The sequence below is a fragment of the Trachemys scripta genome, chromosome 9 (genome assembly GCF_013100865.1).
Source record: "Trachemys scripta elegans isolate TJP31775 chromosome 9, CAS_Tse_1.0, whole genome shotgun sequence".
In the NCBI taxonomy this organism is placed as follows: domain Eukaryota; kingdom Metazoa; phylum Chordata; order Testudines; family Emydidae; genus Trachemys; species Trachemys scripta.
The window spans coordinates 55,855,795-55,874,835 of NC_048306.1; the positions used below are offsets into that span (position 1 = coordinate 55,855,795).

General features: G+C 42.9%; 1 protein-coding gene across 6 annotated transcripts in view; it reads left to right on the top strand.

Annotated features, from left to right (window-relative positions):
- GIGYF2 (GRB10 interacting GYF protein 2) overlaps nucleotides 1-19,041 on the top strand; it is a 160,507-nt gene that overhangs the window by 88,115 nt on the left and 53,351 nt on the right. For 5 of the 6 annotated variants that reach the window (XM_034782643.1, XM_034782639.1, XM_034782641.1 and 2 more), the window contains 10 exons: nucleotides 8,314-8,531; nucleotides 8,623-8,785; nucleotides 8,871-9,071; nucleotides 9,389-9,579; nucleotides 10,564-10,723; nucleotides 14,856-15,022; nucleotides 15,458-15,549; nucleotides 16,615-16,722; nucleotides 17,365-17,465; nucleotides 18,317-18,417. In XM_034782643.1, coding sequence (XP_034638534.1) covers nucleotides 8,314-8,531; nucleotides 8,623-8,785; nucleotides 8,871-9,071; nucleotides 9,389-9,579; nucleotides 10,564-10,723; nucleotides 14,856-15,022; nucleotides 15,458-15,549; nucleotides 16,615-16,722; nucleotides 17,365-17,465; nucleotides 18,317-18,417 — 1,502 coding nt within the window. The remainder of the gene's footprint in view (nucleotides 1-8,313; nucleotides 8,532-8,622; nucleotides 8,786-8,870; nucleotides 9,072-9,388; nucleotides 9,580-10,563; nucleotides 10,724-14,855; nucleotides 15,023-15,457; nucleotides 15,550-16,614; nucleotides 16,723-17,364; nucleotides 17,466-18,316; nucleotides 18,418-19,041) is intronic. The other variant, XM_034782640.1, reaches the window with a different exon arrangement.

Sequence of the window (19,041 nt, forward strand, 5' to 3'; positions counted from 1 at the left end):
GAATCACAGCCATATATTCCGTCGAGACCTGAAATCACTGCACCTGACTTTGTGGCTCACTGTGTTCACTGTCTAAGCACCAAGGACAGACTGCTCCCTATAGTTTCAAAAGTCCTATTTCAAAACAGGAAAACATCTATCAGAAGGACAAATTATTTCAAGTTGAAGAGGTTCTCGATATGGGCAGTCCAAAATGATCTACACCCAGCCCAGGCCTTTATACTTAAGATCATTGACTGCCTGACACATCTCAAGCAGGCAGATCTCTCGCTCAGTTCTATCAAAGTCCACCTCGCAGCAACTTCAGCTTGTCACCTGCTTCTTAAGTCGTGTGTGTGTGTGTGTGTGTGTGTGTGTATATATATATATAGAGAGAGAGAGAGAGAGTAACTCTTTCAGCAACTTCACTACAATGAGGTGAGAGAAGTCCCCACATGACTTAAGAAGCAGGTGGATATCTATCTATCTGTATCTATCCAGAGAACCCACTCCTGTCTGGGACATCAGTGTATTTTTGCTGACACTCTTTGAGCCTCTGTGAGTGCTCCCTGTACCCACCACACCCTGAAAACAGTCTTCCTAGTAGCTATCATTTTGGTCAAAACAGCAAGTGAGCATCACATGCTCATGGGTGACCCTCCCTGTACAATATTTCATAGGGACAACGTGGTGCTGAGACCTCCTTTGAGATATGTCCCTTCAGTAGTTTCAGAATTTCTCCTGAATCAATCGAAATTACATATTGACTTCCCAAAACTATATTTGTCATTGGGAGAAAAATTACACATACTAGATGTATCCAGTTGTCACCACTGGGTCCCATAGCCCAACCTCCATCACTGCTGTTGGGTGTCTTTAGCTACCACCGGCTTTCAACTGAGAGGATCGTGATTGTTTCGCCCTTTAATGCCCTCACATAAGAGCTTGAGGAGCAACACGAACTGTGTGACCCCCAATGAGCGCTGCTATTTTTAAAAAAAATTCAGTCTTGTGCACATGAAACACACGCGCACCTTCAGTGACATCCACATCGTTGAAAGCATCTCAAAGAACAACAGTTACTGTAGGGTAAGGAGCCGTTCTTGCAATTACTACACACTCTTCTCCCCCCTCCATTATCCGTTCCCCTCAAACTGCTATCTGTTTGTTTTAGTAGTTAGTAATAAGCCTGAGGGTTAGACTAACATATTATCAGATGTTTTCTGTTACGTGGGTGGAGGAGAAAGAGTTTGTTATGGAGAATGATTCATCCTGTTCTTTCCTCAGACATATTGCTGCTTTGTTGCATAGTTCAATTGTAATTAAAACTGCTAAAACAGCACCTCATGACAATCAGATGTGAGGTATTACCCAGGATAGGCTTGCACTCTAGGTGCACTTTTATCTAGTACCAACAAGTTACTCTTATAAAGAAGAACATACGGACCTTATGAAGTTAGAAGTTCATGTGTATGTCAAGAAGTTCCGTAGTACACAAACTCCATAGAAACATTCTGGAAGTTCTCTGTAGTTCACTTATAAGAAATCTTATTGCCTGTTTGAATTTTGATCTGTGTTGTAGATTGCTGGCCAAATTAATTATAGGTTAATCTAGTCAGAAATACTAGATATGTATAAAATCTATCATTCTTAGACTGCTTCATACTTTGAAAGATCCTCTAGCATTTGAGAAGAAATTGCCAAACTCTTGACATGAAAGTGGATGAGTTAATAGGTATACCACAATGGTGTTTCAGCTCAGATGGCTACGGTTTTGTTTGAATTTTTCTCTTAATCAATAGTAGGTCACAGGCCCCTGAAAACAGTTTTAATACCTTCCTGTTTTTGCACTGAGCAATCAGTTTAAATTAACAATGGTGTAACCTGTTACCACTTCCACATTTCAGTCTCTTTAGATATTACCAGCCATATGTGCTACAAAAAATAATCAATAAAGCCCTCCCAACAACTTGCTTGCCTCCATTTATTTAGCTCAGCCTTTTCCTTTCAGAATTACCTCTGCATATACCCACATACTAGGATGCATGTACCCGACTCCCTTTTATGGGTTTAGAACAGTGTAGAAAAGTGTCAGGCCACACCACACATGAATTTATGTATGGCTTACTTTTGCACAGGATAAGCAGCCTACAGCTGTCCCAATTTCTTTTTGTTCCTTTTGTTAATAAATAGTGGGTATTCAAAATCCAAATTTTGTTTCCTACTCTTATGAGTTTATTTTTTGTACCATTTTAAATACTTTTTTATTGGTAGTTACCCAGTGAGAGGCAGTTGCCTACGGTCTGCTTAGCTTTTGAGACTTCAGTCAGGCATATTGGGATCAAGAAGACAGGCCAAAGTTACTGCTGGTAAAACAGTCTTTTTATACCTACAGACTTAACTTTTAAGATCCTTGCTGAAATCTGCTTCATTGATTCTGAAGTTTAAGTGCCATGAATCCAGAATCTTAGGACTGGAAGGGACCTCATGAGGTCATCTAGTCCAGTCCCCTGCACTCACGGCAGGACTAGGTATTATCTAGACCAGGGGTTGGCAACCTTTGGCACGCGGCTAGCCAGGGTAAGCATCCTGGCGGGCCGGGCCAGTTTTATTTACCTGCTGACGTGGCAGGTTCGGCCGATCGCAGCCCCACTGGCTGCGGTTCGCCGTCCCGGGCCGATGGGCGTGGCGCGGGTGAGGGATGTGCTGGCCGCGGCTTCCCTCCGCCCCCATTGGCCCAGGACGGCGAACCGCGGCCAGTGGGGGCTGCGATCGGCCGAACGTGCTGCGTCAGCAGGTAAATAAAACTGGCCCGGCCCGCCAGGGTGCTTACCCTGGCGAGTCGTGTGCCGAACGTTGCTGACCCCTGATCTAGACCAGTGGTGGCCAAACTTTTTGGCTTGAGGGCCGCATTGGATTTCCAAAATTGTATGGAGGGCCAGTTTGGGGAGGCTATGCCTCCCCAAACAGCCAGGCCTGGCCTGGCCCCGCCCCCCCTCTGACCCCCCCCGCCTCTTTCCCCCCCGTTGCCCCCCCCGGCCCCCGCCCCCTCCCACCCCCCCCGTCCCCGACAGTCCTAGAACCCCCGCCCCTGACTGCCCCCTGCATCCCTATCCAACCCCCCCCATTCCTGACTGCCCCCCCCCGAACCTCTGCCCTTGACCCCTATCCACATCTCTGCCCCCTGACCACCACTCCAAACTCCCCTGCCCTATATCCAACCCCCCCCTGCTCCCTGCCTCCTTACCGTGCTGCCTGGAGCACCAGTGGCCCGGAGCGCCATGACAGGCAGCCGTGCCATCTGGCTGGAACCAGCCACGCCACCGCACAGCATAGAGAACCGGGTCAGGCCGGGCTCTGCAGCTGCACTGCCCCAGGAGCTTGCAGCCACGCCACCCAGCGCATTGTGCTAGTGGTGGAGCAAGCTGAGGCTGCGGAGGAGGGGGAACAGCCCGGGCGGGGCCGGGGGCTAGCCTCCTGGGGCAGAAGCTCAGGGGCTGGGCAGGAGGGTCCACCTCTGATCTAGACCATCCCTGACAGGTGTTTGTCTAACCTGCTCTTAAAAATCTTCAACGATGGAGATTCCACAACCGCCCGAGGCAATTTATTCTGGTGCTTTACCACCCTGACAGTTAGGAACTTTTTCCTAATGTTCAACCTAAACCTCCTTTGCTGCAATTTAATCTCATTGCTTCTTGTCCTGTCCTCAGAGGTTAAGAACAATTTTTCTCCCTCCTCCTTGTAACAACTTTTTATGTACTCAAAAACTGTTATGTCCCCTCTGTCTTCTCTTTTCCAAACTAAACAAACCCAATTTTTTCAATCTTCCCTCATAGGTCATGTTTTCTAGACCTTTAATCATTTTTGTTGCTCTTTTCTGGACTTTCAGGAAAGATGTGGACAAATTGGAGAAATGTGGTGCCCAGAATATTTGAAATTAAAGTTCTTTATCATCAAAGACCTTCATGTCACCCTTGCCACAGTTGGATCAATGCGCAGTTTTCTCTCTCTCTCCTGGAGATACCCAGCTGAAGCTGGGATCATACTCTGTCTTGATGGTCAGCCTCTGTGTCGATCTCTAGATTTCCAGTCCCAGTCTCTAAGGACTCCTCCCAGTAATGCACTGCCATGGCTTTCCAACTATTCTTATTGTTGAACAGAATCCGAAGAGAGCTCCAAGTGTCATACTTCAGAGAGTCCAGGGCTTCCTCCAAATCCCATTCTTGCACTCTCAGACAGCGCTCTGAGAAGAGTAGAGCCAGAGATTGGGAAGCATGATGGAGACACAACTGGATTCTAGCACCCTATCCGTTTCCTCATGGGCCGTATTTGATGCCTTGGGGGATGTCCCGGGCATCAAGTTGAACATCTCTGCTCCGTTATAGAAGGGAGGCTTCTCTGTACAGTTGCAAGAGGTCTTTTGTTGATACCGATCAACCTGTTGACATGGATTTGCAGACCTAGCTCGACCAGCTTCAGAGCAACAAGTGACCTTGGAGGTGGAAGACCAACTTCAGAAGATTTCTTCCTTGTTTCCTTTGAATACATCATCCTCGTCACCAGACAAGGTTCAGGTACTGGAGGTGTCTTCCCCTGTATCTGATGGCTTCAAAGTCTACAAAGAGCTCCTCAGAAGAATGGCAGCTTCTCTTGGTAGAATTCCCAGAAGCTCATTGACATTCTCCACCCAGTTATGGCAGGAAAGGTAGCCCTTTCTATCAGTGAGGTCATTTTGCAGCCCATCAAGACCCTGGGCAAACCCTTTCATCACTTCCACCAGTGGCTAAACTTACTGAATGCAAATATCAAATTCCATCCCAGAGGTTTGAGTAGGTTTATTCAAAACCTGTGGTAGGTTTACTAGTAGTAACTGCAGTAAATGAGAGAGACAGTCAAGGGTGGGCCAAAGTTCTACCCCCAAAGAAGGGAGTGCACAGAAAGTAGACCTTGTTAGGGGAGAGATGTATTCAATGGTGAGATTACAGCTCAACATTGTCAGTCATCAGGCCTTATTGGCCCAGTATGACCATTCTAATGGGGAGGCAACTTCTCTTTGTGAATAAATTGCCAGAAACCTCTAGGGACCCAGTTCCAGTCTCTTGTTGCAGAAGGTTACCAGGCCTTTCAATCAGCTCTGCAGGCTTCCTGGGGTGCAATAGATTCAACAGCCGGAGCAACGGCAACACCGTGACAGCAGTAATGATGCGCTGTTATTTGTTGTTGTGGATTCCTGCAGAAGTACAGCACAGGATTGAGGGCCTCCTTTTCAAGGGCGTGCTTTATTCTCATCCAAGATGGATAAGGCTTTATACGCAATAAAGGATTCTAGAGGAGTGTTAAGTCTGTAAGCCTCTCCATGCTGGCCCCACAGGGTACGTCTATACTGCAATAAAAAACCCGCAGCGCCAAGTCTCAAAGCCTGGGTCACTTGACTCGGGCTTGGGCTGCAGGGCTAAAAATTGCAGTGTAGATGCTTGGGTGGAGTCCAGGCTCTGAGACCCACCCCCATTATGAGGTTTCAGAGTCTAGCTCCAGCCCCAGCTTGAACATCTATGTTTCAGTTTTTAATCCTGCAAGTCCGAGTTAGCTGACCTGCGCCAGACATGATCTTTTATTGCGTGTGTAGACCTACCCAAAGAGGCCAAAATATCATCCTCAATACCAACTGAGACAGCAGTTCTGCCCCTACCAGTAGCCTGATGTTCTAAATGCGAGCAACGGTCTCAGGAGTCTTCTGTCTCCCACCACCTCAGTCACATCACCCAGGCAATGACAAGCCTTAAAGCAGTATGTTTGACTCCTTTTCAAGGACAGCACACTTACCAGTCCAGACCTTTACTGGCCTTTCCCCTCCTTTTGGTTACAAGCTATCCCATTTTTTGCATGCATGGCAGTCCATCACCTTGGACAAGCGGGTGCTAAGCATAGTGGAATTAGGATATCCCTCAAGAGTCTGTACTAAGACAAGAAGTGTAGACTCTGTTATTTAAGAGTTGTAGAAGTGCCACCTCCTTCATTGAGGAGGGGATTCTATTCCCAATACTTTCTAATACTCAAAGCCAGAAGGGGAATCAGACCCATCCTAAACCTTTGGAACCTATACAGATAAAGTTCTGTATGATGTCCCTAGCTTCTGTTGTCCCTTCCCAGTATCTCTGAGACTGGTATGCTGCCTTTGACTTACAGGATGTTTAGTTCAGTGTTTTTCTTCCCAAAACCATGTATATGCAAGGATGAACAAACGCTGTACATTTTGGGTGTGCATCAAGCTTTGACTTTTTATCTACACTGGACAAAGCCCTTTTGGGTTTCTTTCCAGCTTTTTGTTTTCTATGCAAAACAAATGACAGGTCATCGTATTATAGTAGTGACTCTCAAAATGGAGTACCAGCTGCATTACTTTATTATTTTATGATGCAAAGAGCATAGCACCTCCTGAGAAGTTGATAGCACACTCATTCAGAGCGCATTCAGCCTCCATAGCGTTCGTGGGAAATGTCCCTATTGTGAACTTCTGCAGAGCAGCAACATGATCCTCTGTCTATACATTTACTAGACAGTATGCAGTACTGCTGTATCAAGAAAGATGGGAATGTAGGAAAAACCGGTCCTTGCAGTCCATTTTCCATTGAGACTTCAAGCTCCACTACCTTGGATAATTGAGAGTCTCTTACAGTGTAATGGGACGTATGCAAGCACTCCTGAGAGGAAAAAATGGTTGCTCAACTTCTTGTAAGTGTTGCTCTTTGAGATGTGTTGCATATGTCCATTACGTGACCCTTGTGCCCTAATTAATCAGATACTATCACTTGCAAAGGAACTGAAGGAGGGGTGGGGTGACTTTACCCTTTATATACCCTCCATTAGAAGCACAAGGAGACGGGGGTTGGGCAGGGCTGCCTGTACGCGTACTGCTAGGGAAAACTCTTCTGAACTGATACACAAGACGTGCACACACACTTACAGAGAAATGGGCATATATAACACATCTTGAAGAACAGTTTTGAGAAGGTAACTGTTTTTTCCCTTGTGCTTCTATTTTGCTGTCATATCTAGCATTGTGGTTCTTCACCGAATGGAATTTCCTTCTTATAGTTAAGACATAGTTTTAGTTCAGTGTACATTTGCCATTTAGTTGTTTCACACAGGTTGTTTTCATTCCTCATCATTTTAGAGGGATTTTCAAGTTTTGGAAATTTCCTTAGTCTTATCAGGATGTTGGAATGTTTTGCTTTAAATTCTGTAAAAATGTTCACAATGTAAGAGTTCAACACAAAACATGCCACCTTTTATAATCTCTACATTTTCTTAGTTTACCATTTAGAGAATTTTTTACGGTTCCTTTCCAGTTACCCGTATGTTTTAGGCCTCATCAAAAGTGTTAGGACTTGCTACTTTCCATCAGAAAGGATCTTTCAAAGAAATGTATTTATTAAAGAGAAAAATATCTATTACTGGAGTTCTCTGAAATATATTTACCCCATTAATCCATACTTATTGAATCTACATTTTTGCTTAAGCATTTCTAGAGATTTTAATCCAGAATGAAAAGTTCTGAGGGAACATGCTCTAAGTTCTTTAAAAACTCTTTTACTTTAAATCAGAATCATAAATAAAATAGAAAGAACAGACTTTTGCATATCAAAGTACTTGTAAAGGTTGCGTCAAAATATTAATTGACTGTATTGCACAGCCCATCTAATATATGTTTTTAAGACCTAAACAGAGCATATTAAGCTATATATCTAACCATAAAAATAGGAATAGAAACTATATATGCAATGTGTCTGAGCCGATATTGGAGCCTTACCCTTTGCATTTCCTTGTTAAAATGTAATTTTAACAGCTCCACCTTAATTTTCACTGACTATTGTTTACCTTAAATTTCCTGGATTTGTAAATTGAAAATAAAGAAAAATGGTGGGGGGGGGGGGGGGGGCAAAGGAAGCATTCTTCATTCCATCCTTAAATATACCAGTCACTGATGGCTAGTGTAGTTATCCTACTGAATCAAATCATGCCTAATTTTGTAGGTCTCATTTTGGTGCTTTGGCTACGTTCCATGACGTGCAACGCCTTCTTAGGCTAACTGGTTTTTTTGTTGTTGTTGTTTTTTTTAACAGTGACTTCAGATGTGGGGCTTTATAAAGGGAAATACTCTAAGAACTCCAGCTATTTTTTCTTTAAAATGCCCATTGACAGATGGATTATACCCTGTAGTGGTGGTCTGAATTTTTGTCACAATTTGTCCTCTTTTTCCCTACCCTGTCACCCTTCCAAATAAGTTTTTGTCCCGTGAGACTGTCTTGTAAAGTTACGTTCCCCCTCCTTTAGACGGTCCTCGTTCTGCAGGCTGGCGAGAACCTATGGAGAGACGGCGAAGGTTTGAATTTGATTTCCGAGACCGGGATGATGAGCGGGGTTACCGACGAGTGCGGTGTGGCAGTGGCAGTATGGAAGATGACAGGGACAGTCTCCCTGAATGGTGCTTGGAAGATGCAGAAGAAGAAATGGGAACATTTGACTCATCTGGGGCTTTTCTCTCATTAAAGGTGAGAACCTTCCTTGCATCCTGTATATGATGTGAATAGATTTCCTGTTGTGGCAAGTAGTCTGTAAAGTTATTTGTGTTTGTGTCTATAGAAGGTTCAGAAGGAGCCAATCCCCGAGGAACAGGAAATGGATTTCCAACCTGTGGAAGAAGGTGAGGAACCTTCTGACTCTGAAGGGGATCAGGGTGAAGAAGCCAAAGAGCTTGAAAAGACTACCAAGAGGGAGGGGGATAAAAGAGATACAATAACAGCAGGTAAGAATGATTTCTTAGGTATCCATAATACATTGCATTCTTAAATTTCAACCTCCTAAATTAAACCAAAACCTTCAAATGTTAGAGGCAGCAGAAGAAGCAGTCAGAGCACCTTCACCGTCTACCCAGTCAGGTACTCCACCAAAACTCCAGCCACAAGAACCACTACAGGCCAGTCTATTTGAGAGGAAGGAAGAGTGTGTCCCAGAACGAATAGAAAAAATGGAAGATAAAGAGAATCAAATGGTGAATACTCCGCCATCCAAAGTGCCCAGTAGAGGAGAAGGTAATAGACTGAGATTCATATGACGTTTGGTGGTATCCCTGGGAGGGAGTAGTGGTTAGATTATATTTTCAGAGAGATGACAAAAGTGGGTATTTGGAGCAGAAAACTTGCAGAGTTAATCAGCTGCTCTCTTAAGGTTTGTTGAAAGTGCTTCCACTTTTTATTAAATTGGCTGGGAGAGCTTTATTCTAGTGCTTACAGGTTACTGTGTGTTATCTTTCTCAAACGTTTAACTTTGTAAGAACTATTTTCCTATGAGCTGTATGTATGTTGTATGTCAGAGGAATTTCATGGCCCACTTTTAATTCTTTCTCTAGATCTGACTCCTGCTATTCAACCTTTGCCACAGATCTCTCCAGCTACAGTTTCTCCTGTTCATCTTTCTCCTCCTCTTTCCAATACAAATCCTGCTCTAAAGCCAGTTCAGACATCAGTCTCAGCTGCTCCGGGCATGGGAAACATTCTTGCTGATCCAGATGATGAAGAGGGTCTCAAACACTTAGAGCAGGTAGAATTTCTCTAATTTTTGAAAATTCCTCTTCTCTTTACAGAAGATCAGACAATGGAAGAACACTGAATGAATGAGCCGTTTCTGATAGAACGATTTAAAAAAAAAATAGGGCAGTGTAAAGTCTTTTGTGGATAGTAGTTTTTCAAGTCCTTTCATACTCAGGTTACTTCTGTGCTATAGTCATTATGTTGAGAAAAAATCAAAGCATGTAGTTCAGTTTCTTAATATTGAAGGTTCCCTCCGGCACTGTTTGCTTCCAGTGGAGTTCAGGTAACAATTTATTCCTGTAGCAAATGTCATAAATCAAGTCATAAATCTGGCAATCAGTAACCCTCTCTCACCATTATAATCTGTTACTAGAGATTCTATTCAGTAGTATATCATGAATTAACCAAAGTATCATAGCCTTCAATAACAAGTAGACTTTCTGTATGCCTAGATCATGTGACAGAGTATTTTAGAAATCATGTAAGAAAAAGTTTCAGATAGGCATGTTTTCCTTGTCATGTATAAATGGCATTCTGTAACAGCTGAATAAAAGGGATCATAGTCTAGTCTAGTGATTAGTAGTAGATGAAGCTTCTCCCATGCTAGTATATCCATTTCTGTGTTCTGTTCCTGACTCTCATTGGTTGTAGGAGACCCATTGGGCAAATCCCTTCAATATCTCTTTGATCAGCTTATCCATATGTAAAATGGGCACAATATCTAACTCACAGGGTTATTGAGAGACTTCAGTGTTTCTAAAGCCATTGGAGAGACTTGCATAGAGTTGTTGTAGAGGTGTAGAGTACGTTATTAAAGGTGCAGTTCTCCAGTCTGTTAACCCCCTTGTAGCCAACCAAATATGGGTTTTGAGCTTTCTAGTCCTGAAGTTTGTTATTGACACCAGCTATTTGGTTAGTTTCATCTTATGCCATCATGTGTGCGCACTAATTGTAATACAGTATTTTCTAACATGTCTCTTGCTCTCTACTGCAGCAGGCAGAGAAAATGGTGGCATATCTGCAGGACAGTGCATTGGATGATGAGAGACTAGCAGCAAAACTTCAAGAGCACAGAGCAAAGGGCTCCTCCATGCCATTACTCCATGAAGCCATGCAGAAGTGGTACTACAAGGATCCTCAAGGAGAAATTCAGGGTAGGTCTGTGCCCTTTCCACTTCCTCTTTTGCGTCACATAACTGTTAAGAGAAGTTCACAACAAATTTATTCAACCCCAAAAATGTACCAAAAGAGAGCTGTGCTACTGTGTAGGGAGAAGAGCCATTGGTGCAGGGATTTCACAGCTCTAGTGAGAGAGATTTAGAGGAGCTATCCCTTTACCCAGTACATCCCATGCCCTGTAGATTACCTTATGGCTCATTGGACTCTTCTGTAAGTTTAGGTTAAGATAATTTAAGATTTGTTCTCTTGCATGTCAGTAGCTAATTGGACCTCCTGATACCATGGGACTGAAAATCTATAGACACTTGCATGTTTAGCTGTCAATATTGGAAGATACTCAATAGACTTGCTGTGACACACACAAGATAGATTTCCTGACATCAGTGTGCCCAGACAAGCTCCTGAAAGTGAGTTAAGATATCTCCCATCATTTGTGTATTGAAGATGTAGAAACAATGCCATTAAACAAGAAATATTGTGTAAGTACTTTATTTTCCAAAAGATAAATGGGGATGTGAGAGCTGCACTTGATCTAAATTGATCAACATATTCAAGGTGGAAAAAGAAGTTCATATTAGAAGAAAATCTCTGTAAGGAACTTACTGATATCAGTAGATTTTAAATTTAACACACCAGCATATAACCCAATTGGGAGAGTCATCCCATTTACCTGCATTTCTACTATCTCATGCAATGCTTCAAGTTCCAGAGTCTTTACTAAAATAAGAATGAGGCTGGGGGCACTCCCATGGGAGTTGGACATAGGCATTTGACTATTGTAGGGCACCTATGTATCGGAGACCTCTTGAGGAAAACAGTTCATACAGGGCACTAAACAACCATAATCTTCCTACAATAGCATGGATTTCTGGTAGGGATGTAAACAGCATTTTTAAAAAAAAAAAAAAAGGAAAAGTTTAAACTTAAAATTTAACCAGTTAAACATTTAACCATTAAGGAGTTCACAACATAGGTGGGGAACTAGTGGTACGTGTGTGTGTGTGTGCTGCAGCACACCCGTGTTTTACACAGGGTCCTGGCTGCCTGGACTCTGGGCACGGGCAAACAGCGGAGTTTAAACGTTAACCGAATACATTACCAATAAAACTGATGCTTATTGGTTAACCGGTTAACATTTTACATCCCTAGTTTCTGGTCAATGTGGAGAACAACCATCTGTTTCTAATACTGAAGGCGCAACACCTGAAAGTAACTCTGGACACAGCCAAAGATCATGTCTTAATGTCCAATGACCTGCAACTGAAAATTGCTGACTTGATTCAAAAGTCAGCTACATCTTGATCAATAGTAAGCTTCTTAATGCAGCTCCAGGACATGCTAGTATTGTGTGGGCAAACTCTCCAGTGGGCCTGTATCAACCAGGTCATTAAAAATTTCTACTCCCTTTCTAACTTTATCCCATTCTGTGCCACTGCAGCCTTTGTCAATAGTTATACCAAAGGCATCTCAATAACCGGTCATGTCTCAGAGGCTTGCAATCTGTACAGAGTTGTTTAATTAATTCTCCCTTCCAGGGATCCTGCTCACTCTTATGAATGTTCTACTGTACAGGCTATTAGTATGCAAAGGTCTAGAGAGGAAGAAACACGTTCTTACCTGGGAATCCTTTCTTGGACCTTGTATATCTAGCAGTTCCACCCTGTCAAGATTACACTGGGAAAGCCATAGAATAATTCATTTATTCTCTAAAGTTCAGTCAAATGCCTAAGTAAGTAGCTAACCTAATTTATTGTGTGCAATTTTGCAAACTATCTACTTTGGGTAGATTTTTTCCAAGAGTGGTCTGTGCCTGGCTCAGCGTCAGAGGTATTGCTTGCCTTCAAGCTTCTAGGGGTGATAGGAAACACCTCTGTGAAGTTTCTGGACATAAAGGGTATAGGGAAGGAATTTCCCAGGTGAGCTTATGAATATTTTTTCCTTTACATTTGCCCATATGGTAGAGCCTAGAGGCATCAATCTGTCTTAATTTGTGCTTGACACTATACATACAACGAAATATCAGTCCCTGACCCAAAGAGCTTGCACTCTAAGCAAAGAGTGAATATATTCTCAAAAAATGCCAACTGCGCAGGGTTCTCATTCCTGGGTCTGAGCTCAAAATGCGAAGAGTTCCCCAGTTTCTAAAGGTGTTTAGACCGATGAAGTCCATGATAGTGGAGCAGAATGCAACTCAGGCCCCTGCTTGAATGTTGCTTGCCACCCACTGCCATAAGTACATGTTGCCCTCTGAATGATTGGGAGTTCCTCCTTGACTGAAGTTGGAAAAAAAGCTCCTGTGGAAGGCTGTGCCATATTGGCTATTGGAATCTGGTGAAGAGCTGGACCATTGACTATAATTCATTGTTGTTTGGATTTGGCCTCTAAAAAAGAACACTATCCACCTTTTCAGGTGGTTTTTCTTTTGGGATGTCCCTCATGGCTCTTATTCTACAGGAGAGAGAATCCACCACAGAGGGGAAGATTACTTAATCTGTTGTTCTGCTTCTCTGAAGACATCCTCTTGCAGGATTCTTACTAACCCTCTGTTCTCTCCTCACGTTGGAGCTTACCTTTTTTCAGGTGACAGGTTTCAGAGTAGCAGCCGTGTTAGTCTGTATCCGCAAAAAGAAGAACAGGAGTACTTGTGGCACCTTAGAGACTAACAAATTTATTAGAGCATAAGCTTTCGTGGACTACAGCCCACTTCTTCGGATGCATATAGAATGGAACATATATTGAGGAGATATATATACACACATACAGAGAGCATAAACAGTTGGGAGTTGTCTTACCAACTCTGAGAGGCCAATTAATTAAGAGAAAAAAAACTTTTGAAGTGATGATCAAGATAGCCCAGTACAGACAGTTTGATAAGAAGTGTGAGCATACTTACAAGGGGAGATAGAATCAATGTTTGTAATGGCTCAGCCATTCCCAGTCCTTATTCAAACCGGAGTTGATTGTGTCTAGTTTGCATATCAATTCTAGCTCAGCAGTCTCTCGTTGGAGTCTGTTTTTGAAGTTTTTCTGTTGTAATATAGCCACCCGCAGGTCTGTCACTGAATGACTAGACAGGTTAAAGTGTTCTCCCACTGGTTTTTGAGTATTTTGACTCCTTATGTCAGATTTGTGTCCATTAATTCTTTGGCGTAGAGACTGTCCAGTTTGGCCAATGTACATGGCAGAGGGGCATTGCTGGCACATGATGGCATATATCACATTGGTAGATGTGCAGGTGAACGAGCCCCTGATGGTATGGCTGATGTGATTAGGTCCTATGATGATGTCACTTAATTAATTGGCCTCTCAGAGTTGGTAAGACAACTCCCACCTGTTCATGCTCTCTGTATGTGTGTATATATAGCTCCTCAATATATGTTCCATTCTATATGCATCCGAAGAAGTGGGCTGTGGTCCACGAAAGCTTATGCTCTAATAAATTTGTTAGTCTCTAAGATGCCACAAGTACTCCTGTTCTTCTTTTTTCAGGTGTATTTCTCTGCATATTTTTGATCTGACGGCTATCTTTAATGATTTTGTGAGGGTTTGTCTCCATTGCGTTTGAAAGAAGTGACTGGAATGTTCAGTGGAGGGGGGGGGGGGAAGTACCGCTTCCAGTGGGTGGGGTCCTGCCCCTTTACACCATTACTTTCAAAAATAAAATAGTCTTCAGATCTGAGGGAATTCTGACAGTCTTCTGCTAAGAAGCTAAAACCCAGGAGCAAGAATCTTGCAAAATATCTTCAGAGAAGCAGAATTACAAGGTAAGCAATTTTCCCTTTCCTTCACCTTGCTGCTACTAAAATATTATCCCAAAGTGTGTAAATTATACAGAAAAATGGTGTACAAGTTGCACCATATAAATCATACACGTTATCTTTGTTGTCAGAAGTGCTGAATTAACTCTGTTATTTGAAGGAACAGATCTAGGATCTGGAATAAATGTGCAGTCCCATAAATCATTCAGAACAGTAGAGCAAGGCGGACTTGGAAGGCAGGAGCCACTGACATTTAGCTTTGTATCTATTTTAAAAGTTCCATGCTCTTGGTTCCCTGAACACTGAACTTGACTTTTGTGTCTTCATGTATTGGCTGGTGATATTGCAGGTCCCTTCAGTAACCAGGAGATGGCAGAGTGGTTCCAGGCTGGGTATTTTACTATGTCCCTGTTAGTAAAGAGAGCATGTGATGAGAATTTCCAGCCACTTGGAGACATCATGAAAATGTGGGGCAGGGTTCCCTTCACTCCAGGTCCAGCACCACCTCCACATCTGGTAAGCACTTGACAATCATCACAAGTCAAACAATGATTTTTTTAAAAATGAGAAATGTTATTCTTTGAGTACTGTCATAAATCCTTGATCTTGGAAGTTCATGTGTTCTCAGCATCAAGTTTGGAATCCTCCGGAAAACAGCAGCTCTTGGAGGAGAGAGGAGGGATCACTGCTTTCACTTAATTTTAAGCATATACTTATGTGTGTTGTTATATCAAGGCATTAGAGCTTAGTCCTGATGTTTGATAAAAACTGTGCATCTCTGCCTTTTCAACTACTGCATGATTTTTTGCATGGTCAGAAGTTTTGATCAAAATGCATTCTGATCTTTACATACTGATGGGTTTACTATTTGTCCTTTCCATCACCTGTTGAGAGCAATATTAGAAGTTGTAAATATTCACGCAGTTAATAGTGGCTTATTCCCAAACACAGGGTGAGATGGACCAGGAGCGACTAACTAGACAACAAGAACTTACGGCCCTGTACCAAATGCAGCACCTCCAGTACCAGCAGTTTTTGATACAGTAAGATCACCAGTCTGAGGTCTACTAGTGGCTGTGTTCTGCTCTGCAGTTTTAATAAGCCAGGTTCAGCTTCTGGACATTGTTTCCCTGGGCAGTAGGACTGGGAATGGTGCAACTCCAACAACAGTGGCCTTACAACCTAGAGCTAGCTACCTAAGGCATACTTTATGGTGTCGTCTTCTTCCTTAAGCAGTACATAATTACTCTGGTGATCAGTGTTCGCTTGCTCTCCCTCCCTCCCTCATATAGCAACTTGCCTGGTCAAAATGAATCCTGACTCTCCTTGCAAATTGTGTTTTGGGGATTTGGAGTCAGGTAGGACAGAACATCTTCGGTGTTGTCAGGCACATAGAAAACCCCATGCAGAACACTCTTTTTCTCTGTTGACTCATTGTTTCTTGGAGATGCGGGGAACTGTTGAAGACTATAGCTTGATATCAGTTTTTGCCCAGGGAGGTGGGAATTGGAGTCCCTGGGGTCTGGCCCATTTCTACCAACTTGTATGGGAGGAGGCTAGAGTAAAGAAAGCAATTAAAGATTGGATAGCTTTTTTGATTGCGCTAAAGATATATGTCAGTTTCATGATCTTTGAATGATGGTTGTTAATATAGGATTGCTAATGTCAAGAGGTCTGTGATTATAATGGGAACGTGGACGTGACTAGATATTTTACAGCTAGCTGGACAATTACAAAAGTAGGGTTAGCATATTAATTATCTCTATCAATTCTGGGGAAAGGGAAGTGCAGAAGGAGGTAGGAATGGTACAAAGTATAGAATTGGAAAAGAATAGTCAGATTGCATGGTTGGAAGTGAGAGGGACGAAATTTTGTTCTTCCCACATAAGCCAGTTAACTGTGGGGTTTTTTTTATACCCTAACTCTTCTCAGATCCCATTTTGTGGTGTCCTTCAGGAATCAGTGTGAGCACATATAGATTGGTTTATTGGATTAGTGGGGGTTAGACTGGATGGAGACTGAGGATAATGTGGGACTTCCACAAGTGGGATGTTGCATAGTTAGATACAGTGAATAAATTCCATTGAGACTCTGCTTCTCTTTTGAAGACAACAATATGCACAGGTGTTGGCACAGCAGCAAAAAGCAGCCCTCTCATCCCAGCAGCAGCAGCAACTGGCTCTCCTCTTGCAACAGTTCCAGGCCCTGAAGATGAGGTGAGTGTTCAGACCTCGACTGATTACTCTCCAACTTAGACTGTGGTTGTTAGTGTGATGTTCTCCTGTTGCCTACACGTGTCTGTTTCAGAATTGCTTGGTCATATCTAGGGTTGTGCGTTCAACTTTTTTCCAGGCAGTGTGGGTGTGAATTATACAAAAGCTGATGGATATTGAATACATTTTTGTCCATGGCTTCTATTTGGGAGAGGACTTAGGAAAATGAGAAGACTCTTCCAGTTGAAATCCTGGCTTGGCACTGTTATGGGGAAAATTGTCACCAAAGTCCTGATCAGCATTGGTAAAACCCTGTTATGAGGACACACAATGTGCTGGAATTCAACTAGCAGAGGCAGGTCAATTTTATAATTTCAGATGCCATTGAAAATGGTAGCCTGTGAACTACTGTTTGTAGTATCCTATTGGGAGACTAACCCAGCACTTGACTGAATAGTCTTCAGACAAGAGAGAACTTTCTGCGTAGTACTGTCAGCATCAGGTTTTTGTCTTAAATAAAGGCTTATAGGGAGGGGAATGAAGGAAAATGCAATGACATGTTACTGAACTAAAAATTTTCACTGTGTGTTCAGAGTAGACCTGTCTTTGGAAGTGGCATGTTGAATCTTCTTGTTTGTACTACAGAATATCTGAACAGAACCTGATGCCGTCTGTAACAAGGTCTGTGTCAGTGCCGGATGCTAGCTCAATTTGGGAGCTTCAGTCCACAGCCTCTCAGCCCACAGGTAAGAGACTACTTCTAGTAAAGTCCCTAGGTCCAGAACCAGAGCCTTTCTTTTGAACTATGGCATCTCTTTTTGACACTTGCTGGAAGTGAGAGAGATCAGCTTTTGGGTATGTCAGCTTCCATTAGAAATGAAAAACAGGTCTTCAACTCATCTCATGCTCGAGATAAATTCCATTTTGAATGGCTAAAACGGGCAAGGCAATAAAGCTGTGCATCATCACCAGAGATCTTCAGCCAAAGAGAAGTAAAAATGTACCAAACTAAGGGCTGGTCCATACTAATATCCCAGTTCGAACTAAGATACGCAACTTCAGCTACGTGAATAACGTAGCTGAAGTCGAAGTACCTTAGTTCAAACTACAAAGTACTTACCGCGGGTCCACACGCAGCAGGCAGGCTCCCCCTTTGACTCCGTGTACTCCTCTCGCAAAGCAAGAGTACTGGCATTGATGGCGAGCACTTCCGGGATCGATTTATCGTGTCTAGACAAGTCCTGATAAATCGATCCCAGAAGATGGATTGCTTACCGCTGAACCTGGAGGTAAGTATAGACGTACCCTTAATTTTGTCCAGGATTTGGTGGTAAAGCCCAGCCTAGACCCTTCACCTTGGTGCTCCTGTGCCTCCCAGGAAAGTGTTGGGGTGATCAGGCCTTGCTCCTGGGGTAGTAAGGAAGTATGGCCTCTTACTGAACATAATTATAAGAGTGCAGCACACCATTATGTTTTCAGTGTAATAACCAGAATACACAAGATTTCCCTCTGTAGTTGGTTTCTGCTAGTGTGCTTACTATTGCTTGTGAATATTAATTATCCTGTTTGTACAGTCTTACTTTTCTTTGCTTTCCAGTCTGGGAAGGAAGCAGTGTCTGGGATCTCCCCATTGATACTGCAGCTCAGGGACCTGCTCTAGAACAACTTCAGCAGCTCGAGAAGGCCAAAGCTGCGAAGGTCAGAGACTATCATTCATCCTGGAAAAAATGAGTTACACTGTAGAAGGACCCTGTTGATGTTCTAAATTAATAGATATATTTTTATACTTGTGAATAAAACTTTCTCAGACATCTCTCAAGGGTCTTAAAATGGGATTATTTTGAATGTTGGGTCAAACCTAAACATTCAAATTAAACTTCCCCCTTTGCTGTCAGAAGTGGGTAGGAGCAGTAACTGTCAGACCTCACTGCTAGTCTTAATACAAACCTCTTTTTGCACGAATCGGTTTAGGGAATAGTGAGTGCTGATTGTTGGGGCCATTCACAGATATTCTAGTACCTTTTATGAGTCATGGTACAAAATGGTGTAGGATGTACTATTTGGGGGTAACCTCATAGCAACTCTTCGTAGCCTCTTAATTCAGGAATAGTTTTAAGGAGTGGCATAGGAGAACTGATTTGGAGAATAAAAAGTTGTGGTAGACCCCCAAGAAATCACTGTACAGAATGTTATAGGAATGTAGTCCATAGGGGCATCTCAGATCTGCCCAGGTGATTCCCAGGTGGAATCACCAACAAAGAATGGTGTTGATCCACCATCTTTTAAGATACTGTAGTCTCAGCAGGAATCACTGCAAAGAAT